Genomic DNA, 21240 nt, shown 5'->3' with positions numbered 1-21240 from the left:
TTCCTCAACAGTCACAGAACGCTGAATACAGTCAGATACACTCTGGATGAGTGTGGGTATGGCAGTGAGGAAAACAGAGTCCTGTCCTTAGGAGCTTCCATTCTAGCTGGCAGGAGGCAGACGGTAAACCAAGTTACACATGTGGGTCTGGCGGATCTGAAGTTGTGGACGAGACAGCTATGGAGGAAATGGGGAAAGAAGTCCAAAGGCGGAGCTCAGGGCATTCTATCACTGAGAAGTTCTGCAGAGGAGGAGCTCCCAAAGGACCCCGAGAGGGAGCAGCCAGGGAGGCAGGAGGAAAGTCAGGAGTGTGGGGATAAGAGGTGTTAAATGGCGGTAAGAGGCCAGGCAAGGCAGAGGTGGAGAACTGACCACTGGCTCTGAAGAGACACAGTCACTTGAGTGACAGTGGCTTAGTGGAGCGGTGGAGGCAAAAGAATGGAATGTTTTCTATTACATCCCCGGCCTGTCCCAGCCAATCCTTCCCTATCCAATCCTGTTGCATCTCACCCAGTCCGTGCATCTATCCGGCGTTTCATGAGTCTCTGGGTGAGGTCCTCTATCCTCCTCCATCTCCCTCCTAAGCCAGTCCCTCCTCCAGGAGCTCTGATGGATCAGGCCACGTTTTCTTTTTCTTTCTTTCTTGTTTTTTTTAAGAGATAGGGTCTCATCTGTCACCCAGGCTGGAGTGTAGTGGCACAATCATGGCTCACTGCAACATCAACCTCGTGGGCTCAAGTGATCCTCCCACCTCAGCCTCCTGAGTAGCTGGGATTATAGGCATATGCCACCATGCGTAGCTCAATTTTTAAATGTTTTTTTTTGTAGACATGGGGTCTTGCTATGTTGCCCAGGCTGGTCTCAAACTCCCAGGCTCAAGCAATCCTCTTGCCTCGGTTTCCCAAAGTGCTGGGATTATAGGCGTGAGCCACCACGCCTGACCCAGCACACATTTTCTGTAAAAGGCATAGGGAAGGGCAGGTCTTTGCTCCTGAGACCTGCCTCCTATGGCTGGAGGTTATCTTTTTTGGGCAAAGCAGACCAAGACACAATAGCTGAATCCCACTTGGGGCCTGTCCATTTCAATGCCCTCTAGGATAGCATCACCTGCCCTCCTGTGAACACAGCTTATCTCTGCGCCTGTCTATGAGGCCTGTCCATTTCAGATGCCCTCCAGGACAGCAGTGCCCGCCCTCCTGTGAACACAGCCTATCTCTGCGCCTGTCTAGTTAGCAAGGCTTGCCCTTCACAGCTCAGGAAAAATTACCAAGAATGTTATTGACTCTAATTTTAATTTGTCTAGCACTCTTGTTAATGATGTCTATTTAAGACATCCATTAAAGGCCCACGAGGTTAATTAAATGGACAATTCCAATACGGTTCTATCAGAACCCCTTCTATTAAATTAATATTATAAACATTTAACAGATGTCTTAGACATTATAGCTAAGAAATGCAAACTAAATTAAAGCTAAAGGCATTGTCCAGAAAGCAATTTTTTTTTTTTTTTTTTTTTTTTTTTTTTACAGAATTTATGGCTTTGTGGAGGGATGTTCCTGTTTACTCTTCGGAACCTGGGAGATCAGTCATTTGATGATCTTTACCAGCCTCCAGGAAATGTCGGCCTGAGAGTCCCAAGTCTGAAATCACAGTCCAGACCTCAGAGCTGGAAGAGACTTTACACACCATCTGGAGCCCAGCGTCCTCAAACATCAGTGATCAGCTGGGGTCTCAGGTAAACACACAGCTATCTGGGTCCCGCCTCTGGAGGCTGATTCAGTAGGTCTGAGGTGCAGCCCAGGATCTGGCTGCTCTGAATGTGCACCCACTAACTCTGATGTGGGAAGTTCCAGGATGCCATTTCAGGAATGCTAATGGCCCCACTTGACAGATGGCAGCACCACGATCCCCAAGACTTCAGAACTGCATGAATGGATCAGGAGAACTCCACCTCCTGCCCCATGGATTAGGGCTTTTCCAGCATCTCTGCCATCTCTCCACTCCTGGCAGCCATATACCCGTTCTGGCCTCTCCTCCTGCCTGCCTGAGCCTGGGGGCAGACCCTCGCAGGCTTCCCCTGCCTTCCTGGGTCCTCCACGATGCTTCCGCGGACTCCCGCCCTGAGCCTTGGTGTGGATACACTCTTCACACTCACAGCTGCCCAGAGCCGGAGTCCCTGCCCCAGGGAGACTTCTCTGCCCATCCTGCCCACCTTTGCACGCATTTCCTCCCCCATCCAGACTGAGCCTGGCCCCAGCAGGAGGAGGAGTTCAGCTGTTTGCAAAAATGAAGGGGCACTGGGCAGCCCTGGGTACTGGAGGCAGCAGCCCTGGACCCAAGTTCCTGTATGAGCATGTCACAGAATCCAGTGGTGATGGCAGCTCAGGGGCCAGCAGTGGGGGTGGCTGGACTGGCTAGTGGTCCAAGCAGCCCATATGGGGGGACGAGAAGGCCAGGCCAGTGTCTGAGGATGGGAGCCAGGTGACTGTTGGAGACTTTCTGGGAGGCACAACCAGTCTGTCCTGGCTGGGACAGCTTCGGGGTGGCAGTGGACTGACTTGGGTCTCCAAATTCATATGATAAAGCCCTTGCCCCCAATGTGACTGTCTGGAGACAGAGACTTTCAGGGGGGCATAAGAATAGGGGCCTAATCCAATAGGACGGGCATCCTTCTACAAGGAAAAGACTCCAGGGATCACTCTCCTTGCACACAGGGAGGAAAGGCCGTGTGAGGACAAGAAGGGAGAGGCCTCCCCAGAAACCAACCCTGCCAGCACCTTGATCTTTGGCTTCCAGCCTCCAGAGCTGTGAGAAAATGCTGCAGCTCCAGTGTGTGGCATTTTGTGATGGAGATTAGAGCAGACGGATACATCAGCCATGGCCCACACTGCCCTTTCTCCTCCAAGAACCTCATCCTTTCCCCCGAGGCTCTGGCCTATTCTCTGCAGACCGTGTGTGGCAGCTGGGCACTGGGGAGATGTAAAGGGCCCCTGGGCCCCACTCTTTGAACAGTGGGTCGCTGGGCTGATGTCTCCCAGTCCTGCAGCCTCTGGGTCCTGTCCTGAGTTGCTAACCATTCTTTCTTTCCTCTTTGGCACTTTCTCTGATGCACGGAGGCTTACACGAGGAGAATGTGGCTCTATCTCCCACGAGACCACATGGCCAAGGCCTCAGCTCTGCCAGGGTCCTGCTCCTTGGACAGTGGACATGGGAGAGATCGGGCCAAAGAGTACCACATCACCCTCCATGACAAGCTGTGCCACAGTCTATGGAGACATGGCAGCCCTGGCCCCTGCCCCTGCCCCTGGGCCTCAGGTCATGCTTTCTGCAGCTGTTCCTCATCAGGAACCATGTCCTGCCAGGCTGGGCCCTCCCCTTTCCCTCCTCTACCTGGGAGATGACATGGCCCCTGGGTAGACCATGGGGGCAACAGTGTGTCCTAGAAACAGGCAGGCACAGCGGCAGCTTTGTGGCCGGCGAGCACCTTCGCCACGTCTCCTTGGGGGAGAGGGAGTGATATCTACAAATTAAACAGCCACTCACACAGAAACTTGAGTCTGCGCCAAATGAAAACCAGATTTCACATGGCAAGCAGTACCAACAACTTTTCTGGAAAGCAACTGTGTATTTACACAACAGTGGACGTCTTTTACATTGCAGAGGGGTGGGTAAGAGCGGGATGGCTAGAAAGCTACAGCACCTATTCGGTTATGAACACTGTACTTTCAGATGGCTGGGGGAATAGATGCCACTTCCCACTCAAGACAGGGATTTGCTCAGAGGGAAAGCAGGTAATAAAGGCAGCACATCCTGCACTTTAGAACCGCATCCGTCTCATCCTGCAGCCACCCTGTAGCTGAAAGCACAGTTCTGGAGCCCAACTATTAGGTCCAAATCTCAATTTTGCCCTTGAGTCAGCAAGGCCTTGGGCAAGGGGTCCCTTGAATTCTGTCTTCCTATGGTAGACGAGGATGGCCAGACCACAAGGCAGTCGCTGGGCCGGGCCCCGTGTCCCTAGCCCGTGCGTGTGTGCATCACTGGCAGCGGTGACTGCGTGCTGCTTGGGGTACAGCACTTGAGCCACCTCAGAACACCCTGGTGAGCAGTGGACACTTGCACCAATGGAAGCAGGACCGAGGCACTGGGTTGGTCCCTGTGAGACTCTGGGTGCATTGTGAGCCTTGGGGAGGGGCAGCGGCAGAGGCCTGGGCCTTTCTGCTCTCCTGGCACACAGCAGACGGTGTTCCCACTTCCCTTCTCCACCGCGGTGTTTCTCTCTGGTGTGGTCTGGGTGGAAGGCACCAGGAATGCAAAGCCCCAGCACTGCTGCTTCTCCTGGGGGAGAAAAGATCTGTGGCCTGCCTTTCGCCAGGAGGGCTCCTGGCCTTGCCTTGTTGATCGGCAGATACTGGCTCCTCAAAGGGAAGGGGTAGTTGGTCCTTCTGAGCCATGTTTCCAACCCATCTGGTAGGCTGGTCCCCTGGCCCACTCTCACTGCAGCCCTGGGCCCGCTCTTCCTCTGGCCCTGCATGGAAGGGCCTGCCTGACCCACTGGCTTTACAGACACACCGTCAGAGGGCCAGAATCAGACTGAAAAGCCCAGTCTTTCAGCAGCAAAAATGGCGAAGAGATCAAAGGGCGTCAATGCTGCTGGCGTGGCTTTTGCAGGTCTGACCTTGGGAGGTGATGCCGGGCGACCTCCTTTCAGTCCTCCACGGCTCAGCGTGGCAGCTCAGGAGCGGGCACGCTGTGGCAGGTCCCATCTCACTACACTGGGGCGACCGTGTATGGGCATAGCTGCACACAGTGCTCTGCTCCTGGGGTCCACCCCAGCTGCAATTCCTGAAGTGAATAAGCCCTAAGTCACTTAGCAACTCACCCTTCAATCCTCTTCAACCTTCCTGAAATAGCAAAGTAAACCTCAGGTAGGTCAAAGAGTTCCACCCAAAGGTGCACCTCTGTAGACACCTGCCATCCAATGGACCTCTGGGGCCCCCCTTCCCTTTCAACCTGGCTGGACTGCAGCAATACCTCCTTTATTTGATCCCTGGTTATGTCCACATGTGGACTGTATTATCACAGAGGCAGCTGATTCACCATAGAGCACTGAGAAAACATGGAAAAGTATTTTTTAAAATCGAGTGATACTAGTCAAGTCAACCAGAGTTAACCCCGGTGTGCTTCCTGCCAGTCTGCTCCTCTCCATGGGAGTCACACAAAATGAAGATCTCCTAGAAAGAGAAATTCCTCTGTCCCCTGACTTCTTCACTGGGTACACCGCGACCTTCCCATGTTGTTGAGCATCCTCAACTCAGAACGTCACTGGCTGGAGGTGGTCTATAAGCAGAATTGGCTTAACCATCTCTTCACTGAAAGGTTGGCATTTAGGAGTGTCCAGTTTTCAGCTGTCATCAACAACTGCGTTAGATGGCAAAGAATTCACAGGTCAATCGTTCCCTTCGCTTTGAACTTCTTCGCAGACCGTTCACTTGACCGAAGCTGGAATTTGCTCCCGTAAATGTAGGAAATAAAGCCATCGATTTCCACAGTGAACACGCAGTTTAGCTTGGGGATAACTGAAAAAAAAAAAAAAAAAAAAAGGGCGGGAGAAAAAAGATGAGGAAAAATCCTTGGCAGTAAATATTCATTTATTTATTTATTAATATTTTACTTTTAGGTAGAATATTATTCGGAACACATTGAATGAAAAAAATAAGCTAATAGGAAATGGGAAACCCCCCACAAGGGGAGGGGCATTAGGGTTACATGTGGTTATTCTGCCACAGGTCCATCTAGTCACATGCTAAATGTAACTTGGCACCTGATCTTCAGGGTAAAAGGCTATACACCAAATTCCCAGGACCAGAAAGTCCCAGAACACCCGCCAGAAACTGGTTTTCCCACATTAACTTTCAGATGGGCTCCTGGCCTTGTGCTCTGTGGGGAAACTCTTACACCACTTTCTGAGGTTTACAATGTGAAGCAGAAGGATATGTAGGAAAATAAGGGAAGCAACAAGAAAAACCAAGCTCAAAAATTAAAGGAAGAAGGCTGGATGCAGTGGCTCATGCCTAAAATCCCAGCACTTTAGGAGGCTGAGGCAGGCGGATCACTTGAATTCAGGTGTTTGAGACCAGCCTGTCCAACATAGTGAAACCCTGCCCCTACTAAAAATACAAAAATTAGCCGGGTGTGGTGGCGCGTGCCTGTAATCCCAGCTACTCGGGGGGCCGAGACAGGAGAATCCCTTGAATCTGGGAGCGGAGGCTGCAGTGAGTTGAGATTGTGACACTGTACTCCAGCCTGGATGAAAGAGCGAGACTGTCTCAAAAAAAAAAAAAATAAATAAATAAATAAAGATAAAAAAATTAAAGGAACAAAACCCTCTAACTACAGTTTGTTATCTCTGGATTTGTGAGCAAGGTGGGGTGTAGAAATCCTGGGAGACCCAAAGTATCTGCTAGAGCAATGCTGGCCACCAATGGAACCCAAGTGTTATCACCAAGGACACGGCTCAGAATTTCAGGGACAGGCGCCGCTCCTGTTTCTACCCTGCTGCCTGTTTGGCTACATTCCTCTGGGAACAGCAGCCTTGGGGCAGGTGGAGGCCCTCTCCTGGCACCCAAACAGACCCAGGTCCCCTGAGGCACGGCCAAGATCTTTCCTCCGCTTGGCCATTTCTGGCTGGGGCCGCTGGCTGCACTGACACACGCCTCTTGGGGGCGCCACGGGAGCAGACGGTGGTCTCTGCAGGCTTTAATGCAGGTTCAGTAAGTATCTGCAATCAGCGCTCAAACCAAACCCTTGGAGCCTCGAGGAAAAGGCTAACGCAACAGCTGGAAGCCACAGCCCACACGCAACGCGCTCGGAAACTCCTACATACCTTTCAGGCGGTCTTCTTTGGTGATAATTTTGAAAATGTGCTTTGTTTCCTGTAGAAGGATTCCTGTAATACCCACATAAGAGGGGCACTTGGATTTTGTCACTGTGAAGAAAAAGGACAGTTCCAGGCTCAGGCCTCTGTGGTGCTGGGGGAACCACAGACAAGCAGGCCTCAGGGGTCCGGGGTGCTGGTCCCACCCTCTGAGCTAGCAGACGAAGGAAGACAGCACCCAGGGCGTGGGGGCTCAACAGCTGGGCACTGACGTAGCCAACGAGAACCCAGGCTTCCCCTGGGGCTCTGCAGTCTCTGGACTGTCCTATGAGGTGTCCTTCGGAGAGTCTGTGGCCACAGCAGTCTTGGGCAGGATTCTGGAGTCAAAGGTCACACATGCGCCCAGCACCATCAGGACCCACGGGCTGGCTGCTCTGATGCAGCCAGGACTCCCTTGCAGGATCTGCACAAACACCACCATGCACTGCCCAGGATGCTGGCTGGAACGTGAGTCCTGCTGCAGAGCTGCCCAGAAGCCAGCACTGTGAGACGAGCCACCATCACAAGCAGCAGCCCCTCCCTCGTCCTGACCCAAGCCTCAGTGTAGGTGACAGAGTCACCAAGCAGCTGCAGTATGCCTGCACTGTCCTCGGGAGATGCCAGGGACATAGTATGGAAAGAGGCAGTCCCGGATCCTGCTCTCACGGAGCCCAGGTTCTAGCAAGGCAGGGTGATGCATGGTGAACCACACCATTCTACTTTCTGACAGCGACGAGTGCTATGAAGAGTAGGGACAGGGCAATGAGTGTGGAGGGTCATGGTTTGCAATGGTAGACCCTCAGGGGAGTGGCATTGGAGCAGGGCTGAACAATCGGAAGTCGGTCTGTGCACACACAGGAGAACTCCCTGGCAGAGGTAAGGAGCAGAGGCGAAGCCCTGAGGCAGGGCGGGAGGAAGGCAGTGTGGGAGGCCTGCTGCCCCAGGGAGCGGGGAGGCCTTAGACCACAGCAAGGAGGCAGGTTTACTCCCATACGATGGGACGCTGCCGGAAGACTTGAAGCACGGAAGGAACGTGCTCTGATTCCTATATAATCGGCACTCCGGCTCCCTGGTGCGGGGAGGAGCTGTGTCTGAGGTAATCTGGGGAATGACAGTGGCTGAATTTAGGTAGTAGGATGTTCCGAAGGATTAGAGGAGGGAATTAGGAAAGAAGAAACATAGACACTATTTCGGTTTTTGGCCTGAACAACCAGCATAAATAACTGAGTAATTAACTGAGATGGAAAAGAGCAGGAGGGGTTGCTGTGAGAACTGGGGGTAGCTTTGGCTATGTAAAGTCTGAGATGCCCCCTGAACATCCAGGTGGCTGTGTCAAGTGGGCAGCTGGATGCCTGAGCCTGGAGTTCAGGGGACGGGCCTACGCTGGAGACGTCACCTTGGGGACTGTCAGGTGTAGCTGACATTTGAAACCACAGCATTGGATGAAAGGGATTCTGTGTTCAAGATTCCAGGCCATGGGTGAGTGCCCACAGCTACTGTGCCCTTTAGGGTACCAACAGGGGTCCCTGTGTGTAGGTACACGGAGGGGAGGTACACGGAGGGGAAGGTACACGGAGACCACTTACGGTGTGTCCAGCAAATGGCCAGACCGGCTAAGACAGCCAGTGAGAAGCATCTCCCACCCTTAGTGCGGGGATGATGGTGACTGGGGCCCATCTCAGGGAATCCACACGGTAAGGAGCGTGTCCAACAGAACACACGCCCTGGGTCTCCACAGAGCGACAGTGTGGACCTCCGGATGGCCATGTGCTACACGCTCTTAGGTAAATTACCTGAAATAATAGCCCCGTGAAGATCTGCCTTTAACAGTTTGGCCTGAATCATCTGTGGCTGCCTGCAAGGTAAACAGAAGCCCTTGATTTACACCATGAAAAAAGGTTCCAAAAGAAGCAACTAGGTCTTCAACCGCAGCCAGGCTGGCTCCTGAAGCTGCATTTACAACGATCAGAGACTTGAGATCCACCCCAAAGAGCGAAGCTTCAGGAATGCAACTTACGTGTCTGGCTTTAGCCCATTGCACAGGTCCCTGATGTACTGTTTCCAGAGTTCATGGAGAGGGAGGAAAAGACTGTATCTGTGGCAGAGTCAGAAACGGAAAAAGTTAGACAACGTGAGCTTGGGATGACAATGTCCAATTAGCACAGAGCTTGGCTTGATGCCAACAACTGTGGCCTGGGATCATTAGGAACTACGTGCAGATCCTAGGATGAGCAATTGAGCTGGTAACGGAGACCAAGAACCTTCACCTCACTAACTTCAGTTTCCTCATTGGTGGGACCCCACCAGCCCAGGGCGGTGTCCACTTGGACTTCTTTTCATGAGAGAGAAATAAACGTGAGTCTTGTTGAAGCTACTGTTATTGTGAGGTTTTCTGTTACGTGAAATTGAACCTAGTAAGCCCCCAATAAAGCAGGGGTTGCTGGTTGTCACGCAGGTCCTCATGTGAGGCAGCAGGCTGGTCTGGAAGGTGGGCAAGCAAGTGGTGGGGAGAAGAAGAGGGGAGCAGGGGCGAGGACCCCAACAGCTTTCCTCTGGGCCGTTATCTCCAGTCTTCATGCCTTGTGGGGAATCCGTTACCATGAAGCCGTAGGTTAGAGAAATGAGGACCTTAAGCTCAAACCCAACTGGGGTTCCACCCGGGAAGCAAATCCTGGGAGGCAGCAGCCCCTTCTCCACCTGAGGCCCAGCTGATCTCCTGAGTGGGGCCGGGGACAGCGTGGCATACTTTAAGCGTCTTCTAGAATGTGGGAGGCTATTTGGCTGTCGATCTCCAAGCAAAAGCCTACAGACAGCCCTAGGACACGCACACTCAGACCCGTCGCCAAGGAGGGATGGAGGGTTGGCTGGAGGAAGGCATCCTCCCACAGGACAGGACAGTGATGCATTCCTTTGGGAAACTTCTGAAACGTGTGGGCAACATCTTGCTTTGGCAATGAAACCCCAGTGGGTGACTGTCTGGCGCTATTAAAAGCTACAAAGTGATACACACTAAAAACATATCAGTTCCTCTTTTCTGTCTAACAAAGCCGAGGGACAAACAGCCTGTTGCCATGGGCAACAGATGCACTTGGACGGGTCTTACTCCTGAAGGTGAGGAGGCAGGCCAGACAATGAGTCCTGTCTCACCCGCCTCGCTGAACACAGCCCAGATTGGCAAAGGAAGGCTGCCCTCTTGTGGCAGACAACAGAGAGGCGCCCTTAGCTTAGGTGAAGCCAGGCTGCCTCCCCAGCGACTCAGTCAAGTCCACACACCCAGAAGGGTAAGCACCGCGGGCAGAAAGAAGGGAGGAGCTCAGGTTACCTCTGCTGCTCTGGTTTAATATAAAAGAGCCGCAGCTCCCTCCTTTGCCTGGCAGAGAGGCCTTTGGCTTTCTTCTTCTTCTCCTTGCGCTTGTGGCGGGTGAAGTACTCCAGGACCACGGCCTTGCGCTGCAGCTGGTCCTCGCGGGCCTGCGGGCTCATGCCGGGTGTGCTGCGCTTCAGGAAGGCCCTCACGAAGGCCTCGGCCCGCTGTGCTCCTGGAGGCTGCAGGCGGACAAGGGGGTGCAGCGCTCACTGCTCTGGTCTGGGCAGCCCAGGTTCCCAGGCATCCCGCCCGCAGCTACTGGGAGAGCAGATGGGGCCCATCCCTCCACCCACTGAGGCTCACACCCCGCTCATCTGCCATGTGTCTGCTACCCACAGTTGCCGAGATGTAAGTCACACTCATACACAAATTCATGACCGTTTGTCACACACAACAGCATGTCAAACGCTCACTTCCTGCTCTGGCCCTGCTTTTCTGAGGTTATTCTGCTGAGGACTAAAACCTTTCTATCTGGAAGAATACTTCAGTCACTCTTGGCAGAAGAGAAAGCTTGAGAAATGTGTAACAAAGATATTCAACCAGGCATGACCAGATGAAACTAAGTGAGCTCAGAGTAGCACTAAGCTATGGAGGAACTGATCCTAACACTACAGAAAACAGCAAAACTAGGGCTCCAGGGTCAGCCAAGCCTCAGGGGGTAGGGACCCTGACACTGTGCCCTTAGGACAATACTCCTTAACTGGGTTTCCAGCAATGTGGGCATGGTGTGGGCTACTCTCCAAGAGGTCCGCTCCTGCCCCGCAGACCATCACTTGGAGGAAAGTACCGTCAAGAGCATCTCAGGCCCCAGACTCTCTCTCTCTCCAAAGGGCGTCACTGAGAGCCGGGCGTCAACTTACCATGAATGAGCGTAGGCTCTTAGAGAGGACTTCTGAAAAAATGACTGTCATAATTGTGTGCAATTCTCAAACAAACAGACAAAAACCTCCAAGCTCACTACCTCTCAAGTTGGAGTTCCAATAATGGATTCCTCATTTGGTGGCAGATGCCACTGCCCTCGCGCCTGCCACAGCCCTGGGCAGTTCTCTCTCCTGAGGGCCTGTCTCCTGGCTGGGCTGTTTCCTGAGCTTTTTACACTAGCCAGGTGCCAAATGCTAAGACTGAGGCTGACAGACTGATGCTGATCTGTCATTAGTAACCCAGCCCTCCCTCTGTGGGAGAGCAATGGGAAGATAGGGTACACATAGCCTTCGAGGGAGCTCACAGTATGATGGTGGGAACTCTGTTCAGTTTTGCACCTGTAGATGCTAACTAAAAATTAATTCACTCTCATCATTGTGACTATAATAGGACAATAATCTGATTCTCTTAAATACCTGAGTGGCTCGTCTTTCACGGAGAAGCAAAATAAAGGCATACTGGTCTTTCAAAATCTTGCTTTCAAGGTAATGCTCTCACTATGAGCTACAAGAGGAACTTTTGTGAAACTGACAAAGCAGGCTGAGGCATCCAGATATAATCTGTAAATTTCACTTATGATATGTAATTGCACACCTTCTGCAGAAGTGCAGAGGGCACAGTGACAAGGTTGAATGATGCTGCTCACCACATGGGCACAGCCTGGTGTCCCCAACATAGTGGAAATGATAAAAGGTTAAGAAAAGCCTCATTTTACCAAACTTGACTTTGGCACAACAGAAAAGGAGGCCGGCAAGTGGGAACAGGTCATCAGAACTACAGACTTTGATCCAGCCTTAGATGTCTGCCAGAAAAATGAGGAGTACAATGTGGGTAACGACATCTCAACCAGTGACAGGGGCTCAGAAGCTACTGAGCCATCTTTGCCATCACCTCTGTTGCTCCTGGACCTCCTGCCAAGAACTGACCTGGACATCAGAGTCTTTCGCCTCTTTCTGAGACAATGCATGATAGATCACACCTAGAGGATTAAAAACAAGAAAGGATCAATTCTTGTTGGGTATGGCTGTAAGACCCAAGACTTCTCTAACTATGAAAATAATTACACCGCTGGATGCATGGCTCACACCTGTAGTCCTAGCACTTTGGGAGGCCAAGGCGGGTGGATCACCCAAGGTCAGGAGTTCGAGACCAGCTTGGCCAACGTGGTGAAACCCCGTCTCTACTAAAAATACAAAAATTAGCCGGAGGTGGTGGCTCACACCTGTATTCCCAGCTACATGGGAGACTGAGGCAAAAGAATCGCTGGAACCTGGGAGGTGGAGGCTGCAATGAGCCGAGATCGTGCCATTGCACTCTAGCCTGGGTGACAGAGACTCTGTCTCCAAAAAAAAAAAGTAAAAGAACTACACTTATAACATATGCTTATTCATATTCAGAGATAGGAGATCAGGTTGGTAAGAAGAGCAAAGCTTTCTTGGATGCCTCTTATCCCACCCTCTGGCCACATCTATGCTAGAAGTTTCAAGCTCATGGTTTAAAAAGAGTGCTTCTCAAAATTTAACGTGTGGAAAAATCTCTGGGATCTTATTAAAATGCAGATTATTGGTCTCCTACCCTAGATCCTGAGTGTCTAACATATTCCCAGATGCTACTGCAGGTCAGGGGATCACATTTTGAGTTGCACTGGTTTAAAGTATCCCAAGTTAGAAGCCCGAGCCCTTGCTAACGAGGTAACTCATTTAAAAGTTATATGATATAGCTGTCTAGGATGTAGATGGTTAGAAATAGGTTTTGTTAACTGTAAGATGTTTAAAAAGATTCTTCACATTTTAATATGAAATTATAATGTATCATATAATCAAGGGTGTCCTGAACTGATGAAATACAACAGTTCTTCCTTTAAACTCAAAATATACATCAGTCAATAAAGTTTCAACCTCTAAAACAAATTCCACACTTCTGTTTCTTAATTTATTGAAAGAAGAAAACCATGGCACTGGGGACACAGTACAGGTGTGAATGGAGTAAGAATGGGACTACTAAGGCCTGGTTTATGAGCTAAATAGCTAGAAAATGTAATTTACACTATACTCTGTAAATTTAATTCCAGCTTTCTTGTACTTCCCTGAGAATGTCTGATGCAAGGTGGTTACAAGTTTTTTTTCGTTCTTGTTTGTTTTGATATTGGGTCTTTCTCTGTTGCCCAGGCTGGAGTGCAGTGGCACAATCATAGCTCACTGCAACTTCGACCTCCTGGTTTCAAGTGATCCTCCCACCTCAGTCTCCTGAGTAGCTGGGACCACAGGTGTGTGCCACCACACCTGGCTTTTTTTTTTTTTTTCTTTCCAGGTTTTGTAGAGATGGGGTCTCACTATGTTGCTGCCCAAGCTGGTCTTCAACTCTTGACCTCAAGTGATCTCCCTGCCTCAGCCTCCCAAAGGACTATAGTTGTGTCCCACCACACCCAGCCAGGTATGTTTGTTTGATCAAGCAAACCAATGTGGCTGCAAGTTTTATATACAGCATCTAGTTCTCCCTCAAGCGGAAGTTGGGGATTATAAACTGTAGAGAGCAACTTGAGGGGCCTGATAACTTTGCTTCACCTGTTACAGGTGCTTAGTAACAGACTTGGAAGTCTTTCTGCAACAATACACATCTAACAATTACTGAACACTCATTACTCGCCAGAAACCTCATTAAAAGGTAGACATATTTTTTCCCATCACACTTGTGCCCATGAGCAAATTGAAGCTCCGACATGCTGAGACAATCTACTTGATCATATAGGTACAAAGTGGCAGAGGTGAAAAATCAAAATTCTGATCGAAGGCCCAGTCTTAACGGTGACTACACGTCCCTCCTTGGCACATGTCTTCTACCCCTAAGTCCCAAAGCTCTGGGTTAGTGATATCATTCCCCAGCAGCTCTCGGCGCGTTGCATCAGATAAGAGTGCGAAACCAGCTCGCAGAAAGGAGCAGGGTCTTGACTGCGGTCACCCCGGGAGGTAGTGGCCAAGTTGGGCCAAGGCCTGGAACCCTCCTCTAGCATCGCACACCACTGAGCAGCCCCCGGGAGAACCTGACTCCAGCCCCGACATCCCTCCCTAGCTCAGAGGTCGAGCCAGGCTAACCCGTGTTCCAGCCCTCAGTTTTTATGTAGGGTGGGCCCATTCCTGTAGCGGTTCTTTAGAACTCCGCAGCGACAGGCAGCCCGGACCCATTTCACCCACCAGCACCAGGACCCCGACCCTTAACATCCCCAACCCTCTCTAACTTCGCGGCCCCGCTTACTCTTCATTCTCGGACCGCTTCCGGCGCGCTCTGATGACGCACTGGCAGTTGCTGTCGCAGACTCTCGGATATCGGAGATGGCGCTGTGCGTGACATCACCGACACTCGCCCACCTCGGGGGCGCATGCGCTTGGATAGGGATTGGGCGACTGAGAGCGTCTTAGCGGGTGTCGGGGAGCAGTGGGGAGGCGTGAGTCGCTTCTTGGGGCCTTTTCCGCTTGCATCTTTTTGCGGGACAGTCAGTAGGGTTGGGGTAAAGGCATGTGGAATGCTTTTGAAGGTCCAGAGCGGAGTGAGGCGAGGCGACTTGGAGATGACTGGAAGGTTGGGGACTTGGGAGGGCGGAAATGGGACTGGGACGGTGGGATGACGTCTTTGTCGTCCCTAATCAGCGCTCTTACGGATGAGCCGCGGCAGCTTCCGCTGTGGGCACGGGCACCGAAGCTGGGACAGCAGGCTTAGGTTCTAGTGCCGTGTCTGCTGCTGACTAGCTGTTTAACCTCGCTTAGGGCACTTCCCATCTCTTAAGCCTCACTTGCAGTCTGTGCTGTGAATGGGGTCGGCCGCACAGGTGATGATGCGCCTCCTGGGTCCCTTTGATGGTTTCAAGACGCTTTCTTGAGACTCAGAATATTAGTTTTTATCAATAAAAAAATCATAGCAATAAGATCAAAGGTGGCTCACACCGTGGGAGGCGCAGGCGGGAGGAGCTCTTGAACCCAGGAGTTCGAGCCTGGGCAACATCGGGAGTCCCCCATCTCTACAAAACATTTTAAAAAAGGTTATCCAGGCGTGGTGGCTCGTGCCTGTAGTCCCAACTACTCGGGTATCTGAGATGGGAGGATCACTTGAGCCCAAGAAGTTCAGGGCTACAGTGAGCCTGGATCATGCCACTCCAGCCTGGGCAACAGAGTGAGACCCTGTCTCCAATAAATAAATAAATAAATAAAAAAGATACCCCATTGCTCAGTGGAAAGGTGCAGGAGGGCCTGGTGCAGACTTCTCAGGAGTGACCCAGTGCTGGGCAGAACCGTGGTGCCCCAATTTCTGCTGAGCACTGGGCCTGTGCTGGGTGGGAGAGAAAAGCAAAATTGGTCCCTGTGTGGTTCTCAACTTTGAGTACAGTATACATTTCTTTACAGGGGATTCTGGGAGTATGTCCAAGGGTTTGAGTTTGAGAAACATTGGCTTACAGTTTCTTTGGTGGTTACCTTGTACCATTTTGATTTTAAACATGAGACTGCAGGCACTGAAATTCGTTCATCCCAGTGACCCCCAGCGCATTGACTTTGTATATATAAAATTTACATATTAGTTTTTGCATATGTAATACACTTATGCATTTATTTTATATGTATAAAATTGAGAAATACAACATTTAAACCAAAACATGCTGCCTTTGCAGATGTCTGAAAATTGTAATTTGTGGGACCGATAACGTGAACTACCAAATGAGAACTTTTATTATTTTAAAAATTAACAAGTAAGAATTGTATGTATTTATGGTATGCAGTATGTTTTGAAATGTGTATACATTGTGTAGTGGCTAAATGAGCTAAGAGCAATGCTAATACACATTTTGTGATGATAACACTTCAAACCTACTCTCAGTGAAATTCAGGTTATAAACTGTAATTCACTGTTATTAACTGTAGTCACCATGTTATACAATAGAGCCCTTCACAGATGTGAACTTTAAAATCGAATGAGACAGCAGAAGGTGTTAGCCAATTTCAGAGCTGTATATTCAAGGGGGGGCTTATTTGGGCAAGACCTCTGTGATTATGGATGAATGAGAAGACCTCTGTCTTTGAAAGTTTTTTTCTGGGGTTATTAGGACTCTTAACTTCCAGTTGATTCCTTCTGAGATCCCTGGGTAACTGCCAGTCTCCCCTAGAATTCCCTGATGATGGTGAGGTGGGTTGTCCTTGAGTGGCAATTACTCCATAGTTCCTTCATCACTAAATTTTTTTTTTTGAGACCGAGTCTTGCTCTCATCCAGGCTGGAGTGCAATGGCATGATCTCGGCTCACTGCAACCTCCGCCTCCTGGGTTGAAGTGATTCTCGTGCCTCAGCCTCCTGAGTAGCTGGGATTACAGGCACACGCCACCATGCCCAGCTAATTTTTGTATTTTAAGTAGAGACGAGGTTTTACCATGTTGGTCAGGTTGGTCTCGAACTCCTGACCTCATGATCTACCTGCCTTGGCCTCCCAAAGTGCTGGGATTACAGGGGTGAGCCACCGCGCCCGGCCTAAATATTTTTTAAAAAGCAAACAAACCACTTGATTATTCTCAGAAAATAATTGTTTATGTATGTAGAGAGATACTTGTGAGGATGTTTGTGATTGCTGGTTATACCAGCAAAAATTTAAAAACAATGCTATATTTGATCATAGTGGATCAAGCAAATTAACCATGTGCTAGTAACTAATTAGGTAATTAGGTATGCTAATTGATGCATTATTAAATGCATTAATTTACCTGATTAGTTAGTACACATTTAATTTGCTTGATCCACGGATCAAATACAGGCTCACAATCACAGGATAAACTTTCATTTCAAATTTCTTGGTATCATACCTGGAGATTCGTTTTTAGCAGGTGGGTCTCAATAATCTGTTTTTATAAGGTGGGTCCCAATAATCTGTTTTTATAAAGTGTTCCTAGGTGTGGTACATTTGTTACAGTAGATAGGTAGTCAGGTATGAGCAGGGCAGAAGGCTCCCTGCTACACACACCAGGAATGGTGGGCCACCGTCAGGTGATGGTCAGGTGGTTGTTAACTGTTTCTCTAAAGTAATTGGCCACAGCTGGCTCTAGGGAAAAGGCAGGCTCCTAACAGATAGAAAACACCTGAAACTGATCAGCAGCTTCCCTGTAAGATCTCAGGAGTGGGGAGAAGTAATGCAAGATCCTGGAAGTAGATCCTGGAAGCAGGCCAACGTACAAAACCCCAAGTCAAGAGGTCAGGCTATGTAATCCCAGCATTTGGGAGGCTGAGGTGGGTGGATCATGAGGTCAGGAAATCGAGACCATCCTGGCTAACACGGTGAAACCCCGTCTCTACTAAAAATACAAAAAAAAAAAAAAAATACAAAATACAAAAAAATTAGTTGGGCATGGTGGCAGGCGCCTGTAGTCGCAGCTACACAGGAGGCTGAGGCAGGAGAATGGTGAGTGAGCCGAGATCGCACCACTGCACTCCAGACTGGGAAAAAGAGCGAGACTCCATCTCAAAAAAAAAAAAAAAAAAAAAAAAAAGAAACCAAGGCTGCGCTCTTGGTTTCTCAAGTTACCTGCTTGTTTGTCCTTCCAAGTTGTATAATAATTTCCTTCTTTTCTTTCCTTACTGTTCTAAAGCTTTTTTTTTTCTTTTTTTTTGAGATGGAGTCTCGCTCTGTCTGCCTGGCTGGAGTGCAGTGGCACGGTCTTGGCTCACTGCAACCTCCGCCTCCCGGTTCAAGCGATTCTCCTGCCTCAGCCTCCCAAGTAGCTGGGATTACAGACACACGCCACCATACCCACCTAATTTTTGTATTTTTAGTAGAGATGGGGTTTCACCGTGTTGGTCAGGCTGGTCTCGAATTCCTGACCTCGTGATGCGCCCCCCCTGGCCTCCCAAAGTGCTGAGATTATAGGCGTGAACCTCCCTGCCCGGCCTAAAGCTTTTTAATAAACGTCCACTCCTGCTCTGAAACTTGCCTTGGTCTCTTTTTCTGCTTTATGCCCCTCAGTCGAATTCTTTCCTTTGACAAGGCAAAAATTGAAGTTGCTGCAAACGTGTACGGATTTGTCTCCAGTTACTTGGGGTAACTCGGTTCTCTGCCACTGATAACGCATTTCTATAACATGATGGAATACCATGCAGCCTTTAAACAAATTACATGCAATTTTTTTTTAAAACATAATTTTATTTTATTTAAGCATACACACTTGAAGGACAACATATAAACATCTAGAAAAAAGCATGAGTGCAGAAAATATTTTTACATTAATTGTAATTATCTTTTAAAAGATTTAACTTCAGTCAGCAACTTAGGATTACATACAGATATGACTAAATTTTAAAATATAAATTCTTAATATCACCACTCTTATGAACACCATAGTCAATTTTTAATGATAACATTCTTAGAAGAATTTACCTACATTTTGTCAAACACCGTTAAAGTGTCTAAAGTGACAGACTATGGGACATTTTCTTTTACTCCTTCTTTCTAACAGTTAAAAATGTGGCATCGTACGTTAATAATATAAAAGACCAGGAGAGACACACTGCTCTATAAAAAATAATTCTTAAAAAGGTTACAAACCAATAAAGCCAAATATATACACAATAGTTACAAAGACACGAATATACTAAAAAATTTTATAACTGGGTAAGTGAAGTTATGGGAGATTTTTCCTTTTATTTCTCTTTTCTAAATTGCATTTGGTGAAAACAAGACTTTATTCATTTTCTTTTTTATATCTATAAATGATAAACTTTCAAACATGGATACACATGTGTTTTCCCAATAGTGGCTTTGTGAAAGTTCCACAAGAAGTCAAGGTTTAATGGAATCATTGCAGGTGACTCCCCTCCCACCTCCAGCAATTTATTATGAAAACCTTCAAATATACAGAAAAATGGAAACACTTCAACAATGAACACCCATATGCCCTTTGATTCTACAATTCACACTTTGTTGTATTTGCACAGGTTTCTTTTGATTGTTGCTCTGAGATATTCAGGCTGCTATTCTCAGTACTCAAGAAAAATCTCATATGTAAGCTCAAAAAGATTAAGCTTCAACTATTAAATAAGTGGGTATCCATGAAAATTAGGACTTTTGTAAATAAACACAATGAAACTTACAGAAACCATTTATCTAATAGCCTCTGACAATATAGTGGAGGAGTATTTTTCCTGTATCCCCTCTCCTCCACTTTTGGATTAATGAAAAACATTTCTAGTGTATTTTTTTTCTTTTTTTTTTTTTTTGTTTGAGCCCAAGTCTCGCTCTGTCGCCCAGGCTGGAGTGCAGTGGTGCGATCTTGGCTCATTGCAGCCTCTGCCTCCCAGGTTCAAGGGATTCTTCTGCCTCAGCCTCCTGAATAGCTGGGATTACAGATGCTCGCCACCATGCCCGGCTGTAATTTTGCTATCAGAGACAGGGTTTCACCGTGTTGGCTAGGCTGGTCTCCAACTCCTGACCTCAAGTCATCCACCCGCCTCGGCTTCCCAAAATGCTGGGATTACAGTCCTCAGCCACCTGTAATACCTCTAGTAGTATTTTTTTTTTACTGCTCAAAGGTCATGATCCTGAATACCAGCAAACCTGCAATAAGAACGTGGAAGACTTCATTGTCAGTGAAAATTGTAATCCACCAAGTCAACGAAGTCAGTATATTATTTATATATGTACATCTGTATTTGAGTGTGTGTATAAATATACACACTTTTTTTTTTTTTTTTTTTTTGACGCGGAGTCTTGCTCTGTGCCCCAGGCTGGAGTGCAGTGGCGCGATCTCGGCTCACTGCAAGCTCCGCTCCCCCGGGTTCACGCCATTCTCCTGCCTCAGCCTCCCGAGTAGCTGGGAATACAGGCGCCCGCCACCTCGCCCGGCTAATTTTCTTGTATTTTTAGTAGAGACGGGGTTTCACCGTGTTAGCCAGGATGGTCTCGATCTCCTGACCTCATGATCCGCCCGTCTCGGCCTCCCAAAGTGCTGGGATTACAGGCTTGAGCCACCGCACCCGGCCACACACTTTTGTTTTTTTTTTTTGAGTGTTTATATGAGGTACGTTTGAGAGGGATGAGGCCTGTATGCTTTTGCTACAGGAAGGCCTTGTCCATAACACGGGTCGCTAACAGCACCTTCTTCCCAGGGTGGCCTGGAACACTCAGCAAGATGACGCATGTTTAAACAGGGCCTGGCACAGATAATACAGCTTGAGAGGTGGTAGTCATCATTGTCTGTGTCCTCACAAGGTCAGAACAGTCCCTGAGGCTCAAGATTACGCACTTCCCTGGCCCCACTATGCCCTTGATCCAGGCATTGTGTATTGACAAGGAGGGCTGGTGAGGGTGGTGGTGGAGAGCCTGGGCACAGCGACATCAGCCCTCAATCATTCCTCAGGCCTAATAGTGCCACAGAGACTAGGCATTAAGGTGCCAGTGCTAACACTGGACACTTCTGCTGGTCAAATCCTCTCCTGCTGGGTAATAGGCACTTTGTCTACAAGAATCAAAGAACTGGTGCTTGCCGGAGGACAGCATATCAGCTCTTTATAAAGAGGCAGCGCTGCGCCCTAAATCAGTTTTAAGACTATTTGGAATTCTCACAGCGGAGACTCTAACACTTGATGTGTCTGGTCACATACCAGTTTCTGAAATCCAAGTTTTGCAGTCTTTTGACCTCCAAAAGTCACTCTTTAAGGCTAGCTGGATCCCAAACGTATAAAATGCAACTATAGTTTTCTTCCAGCTCCCTGGCCCAGTGTTGCTCTGTGAACTGGTTGCACTGAGGAAAGCATAGCTTCGGCTGATAGAGTGTCTGGATAAACACAGTGCTCTCTGGGTCCTAAGAGAGCTTCTTCACTGCATTTCTCAGGTTTGCTGAGGTACTTGAAGGGTTTGCAGGAAAGTCACTGCAGGCTGCATGGGACTGTGTGCATGTAGCTCACACCTCCCGCCACCTATTTTGACCTGTGCTTAACTCTGGGAAAGCAGCCATTGGCTCCAGACCTAAGGGCTATGTGTTTACATTTGTAGGAGTCTGTTTGGGTCAAAATATGGGA

At 48.9% G+C, this 21240-nt stretch overlaps 1 protein-coding gene across 3 annotated transcripts; it reads right to left on the bottom strand.

The window, feature by feature from the left end:
* Positions 1-3605: 3605 nt before the first annotated feature.
* Positions 3606-14496, bottom strand: POP4 (POP4 homolog, ribonuclease P/MRP subunit). Of its 3 annotated transcripts, none has more exons than XM_065536271.2 (7): positions 14454-14496; positions 12093-12180; positions 10236-10459; positions 8931-9008; positions 8707-8768; positions 6884-6985; positions 3606-5576 (listed from the first exon to the last, which is right to left on the bottom strand). In XM_065536271.2, the coding sequence occupies exons 3-7, from the start codon at positions 10394-10396 to the stop codon at positions 5440-5442; spliced, it is 540 nt and encodes a 179-aa protein (XP_065392343.1). In that variant the 5' UTR covers positions 10397-10459; positions 12093-12180; positions 14454-14496; the 3' UTR covers positions 3606-5439. The 3 variants fall into 3 exon arrangements, with proteins under 3 accessions (XP_065392343.1, XP_005588746.1, XP_045235085.1); XM_005588689.5 differs by having other exon boundaries at positions 12128-12180; XM_045379150.3 differs by lacking the exon at positions 12093-12180.
* Positions 14497-21240: the final 6744 nt, after the last annotated feature.

This window comes from Macaca fascicularis, chromosome 19, assembly GCF_037993035.2.
Source record: "Macaca fascicularis isolate 582-1 chromosome 19, T2T-MFA8v1.1".
Classification (NCBI taxonomy): Eukaryota; Metazoa; Chordata; class Mammalia; order Primates; family Cercopithecidae; genus Macaca; species Macaca fascicularis.
Note: the sequence above shows the minus strand (reverse complement) of the source record. Positions and strands in the feature narration are given on the sequence as shown.

What these genes read in the sequence shown, in the direction of transcription:
- POP4 (XM_005588689.5), bottom strand. An exon ending in ATTAAACCAGAGCAGCAGAG is followed by an intron (nt 9,009 to 10,235) that starts GTAACCTGAGCT and finishes ACTCTGCCACAG; the next exon opens with ATACAGTCTTTTCCTCCCTC. An exon ending in TCACGGGGCTATTATTTCAG is followed by an intron (nt 6,986 to 8,706) that starts GTAATTTACCTA and finishes TTTTCTTCACAG; the next exon opens with TGACAAAATCCAAGTGCCCC.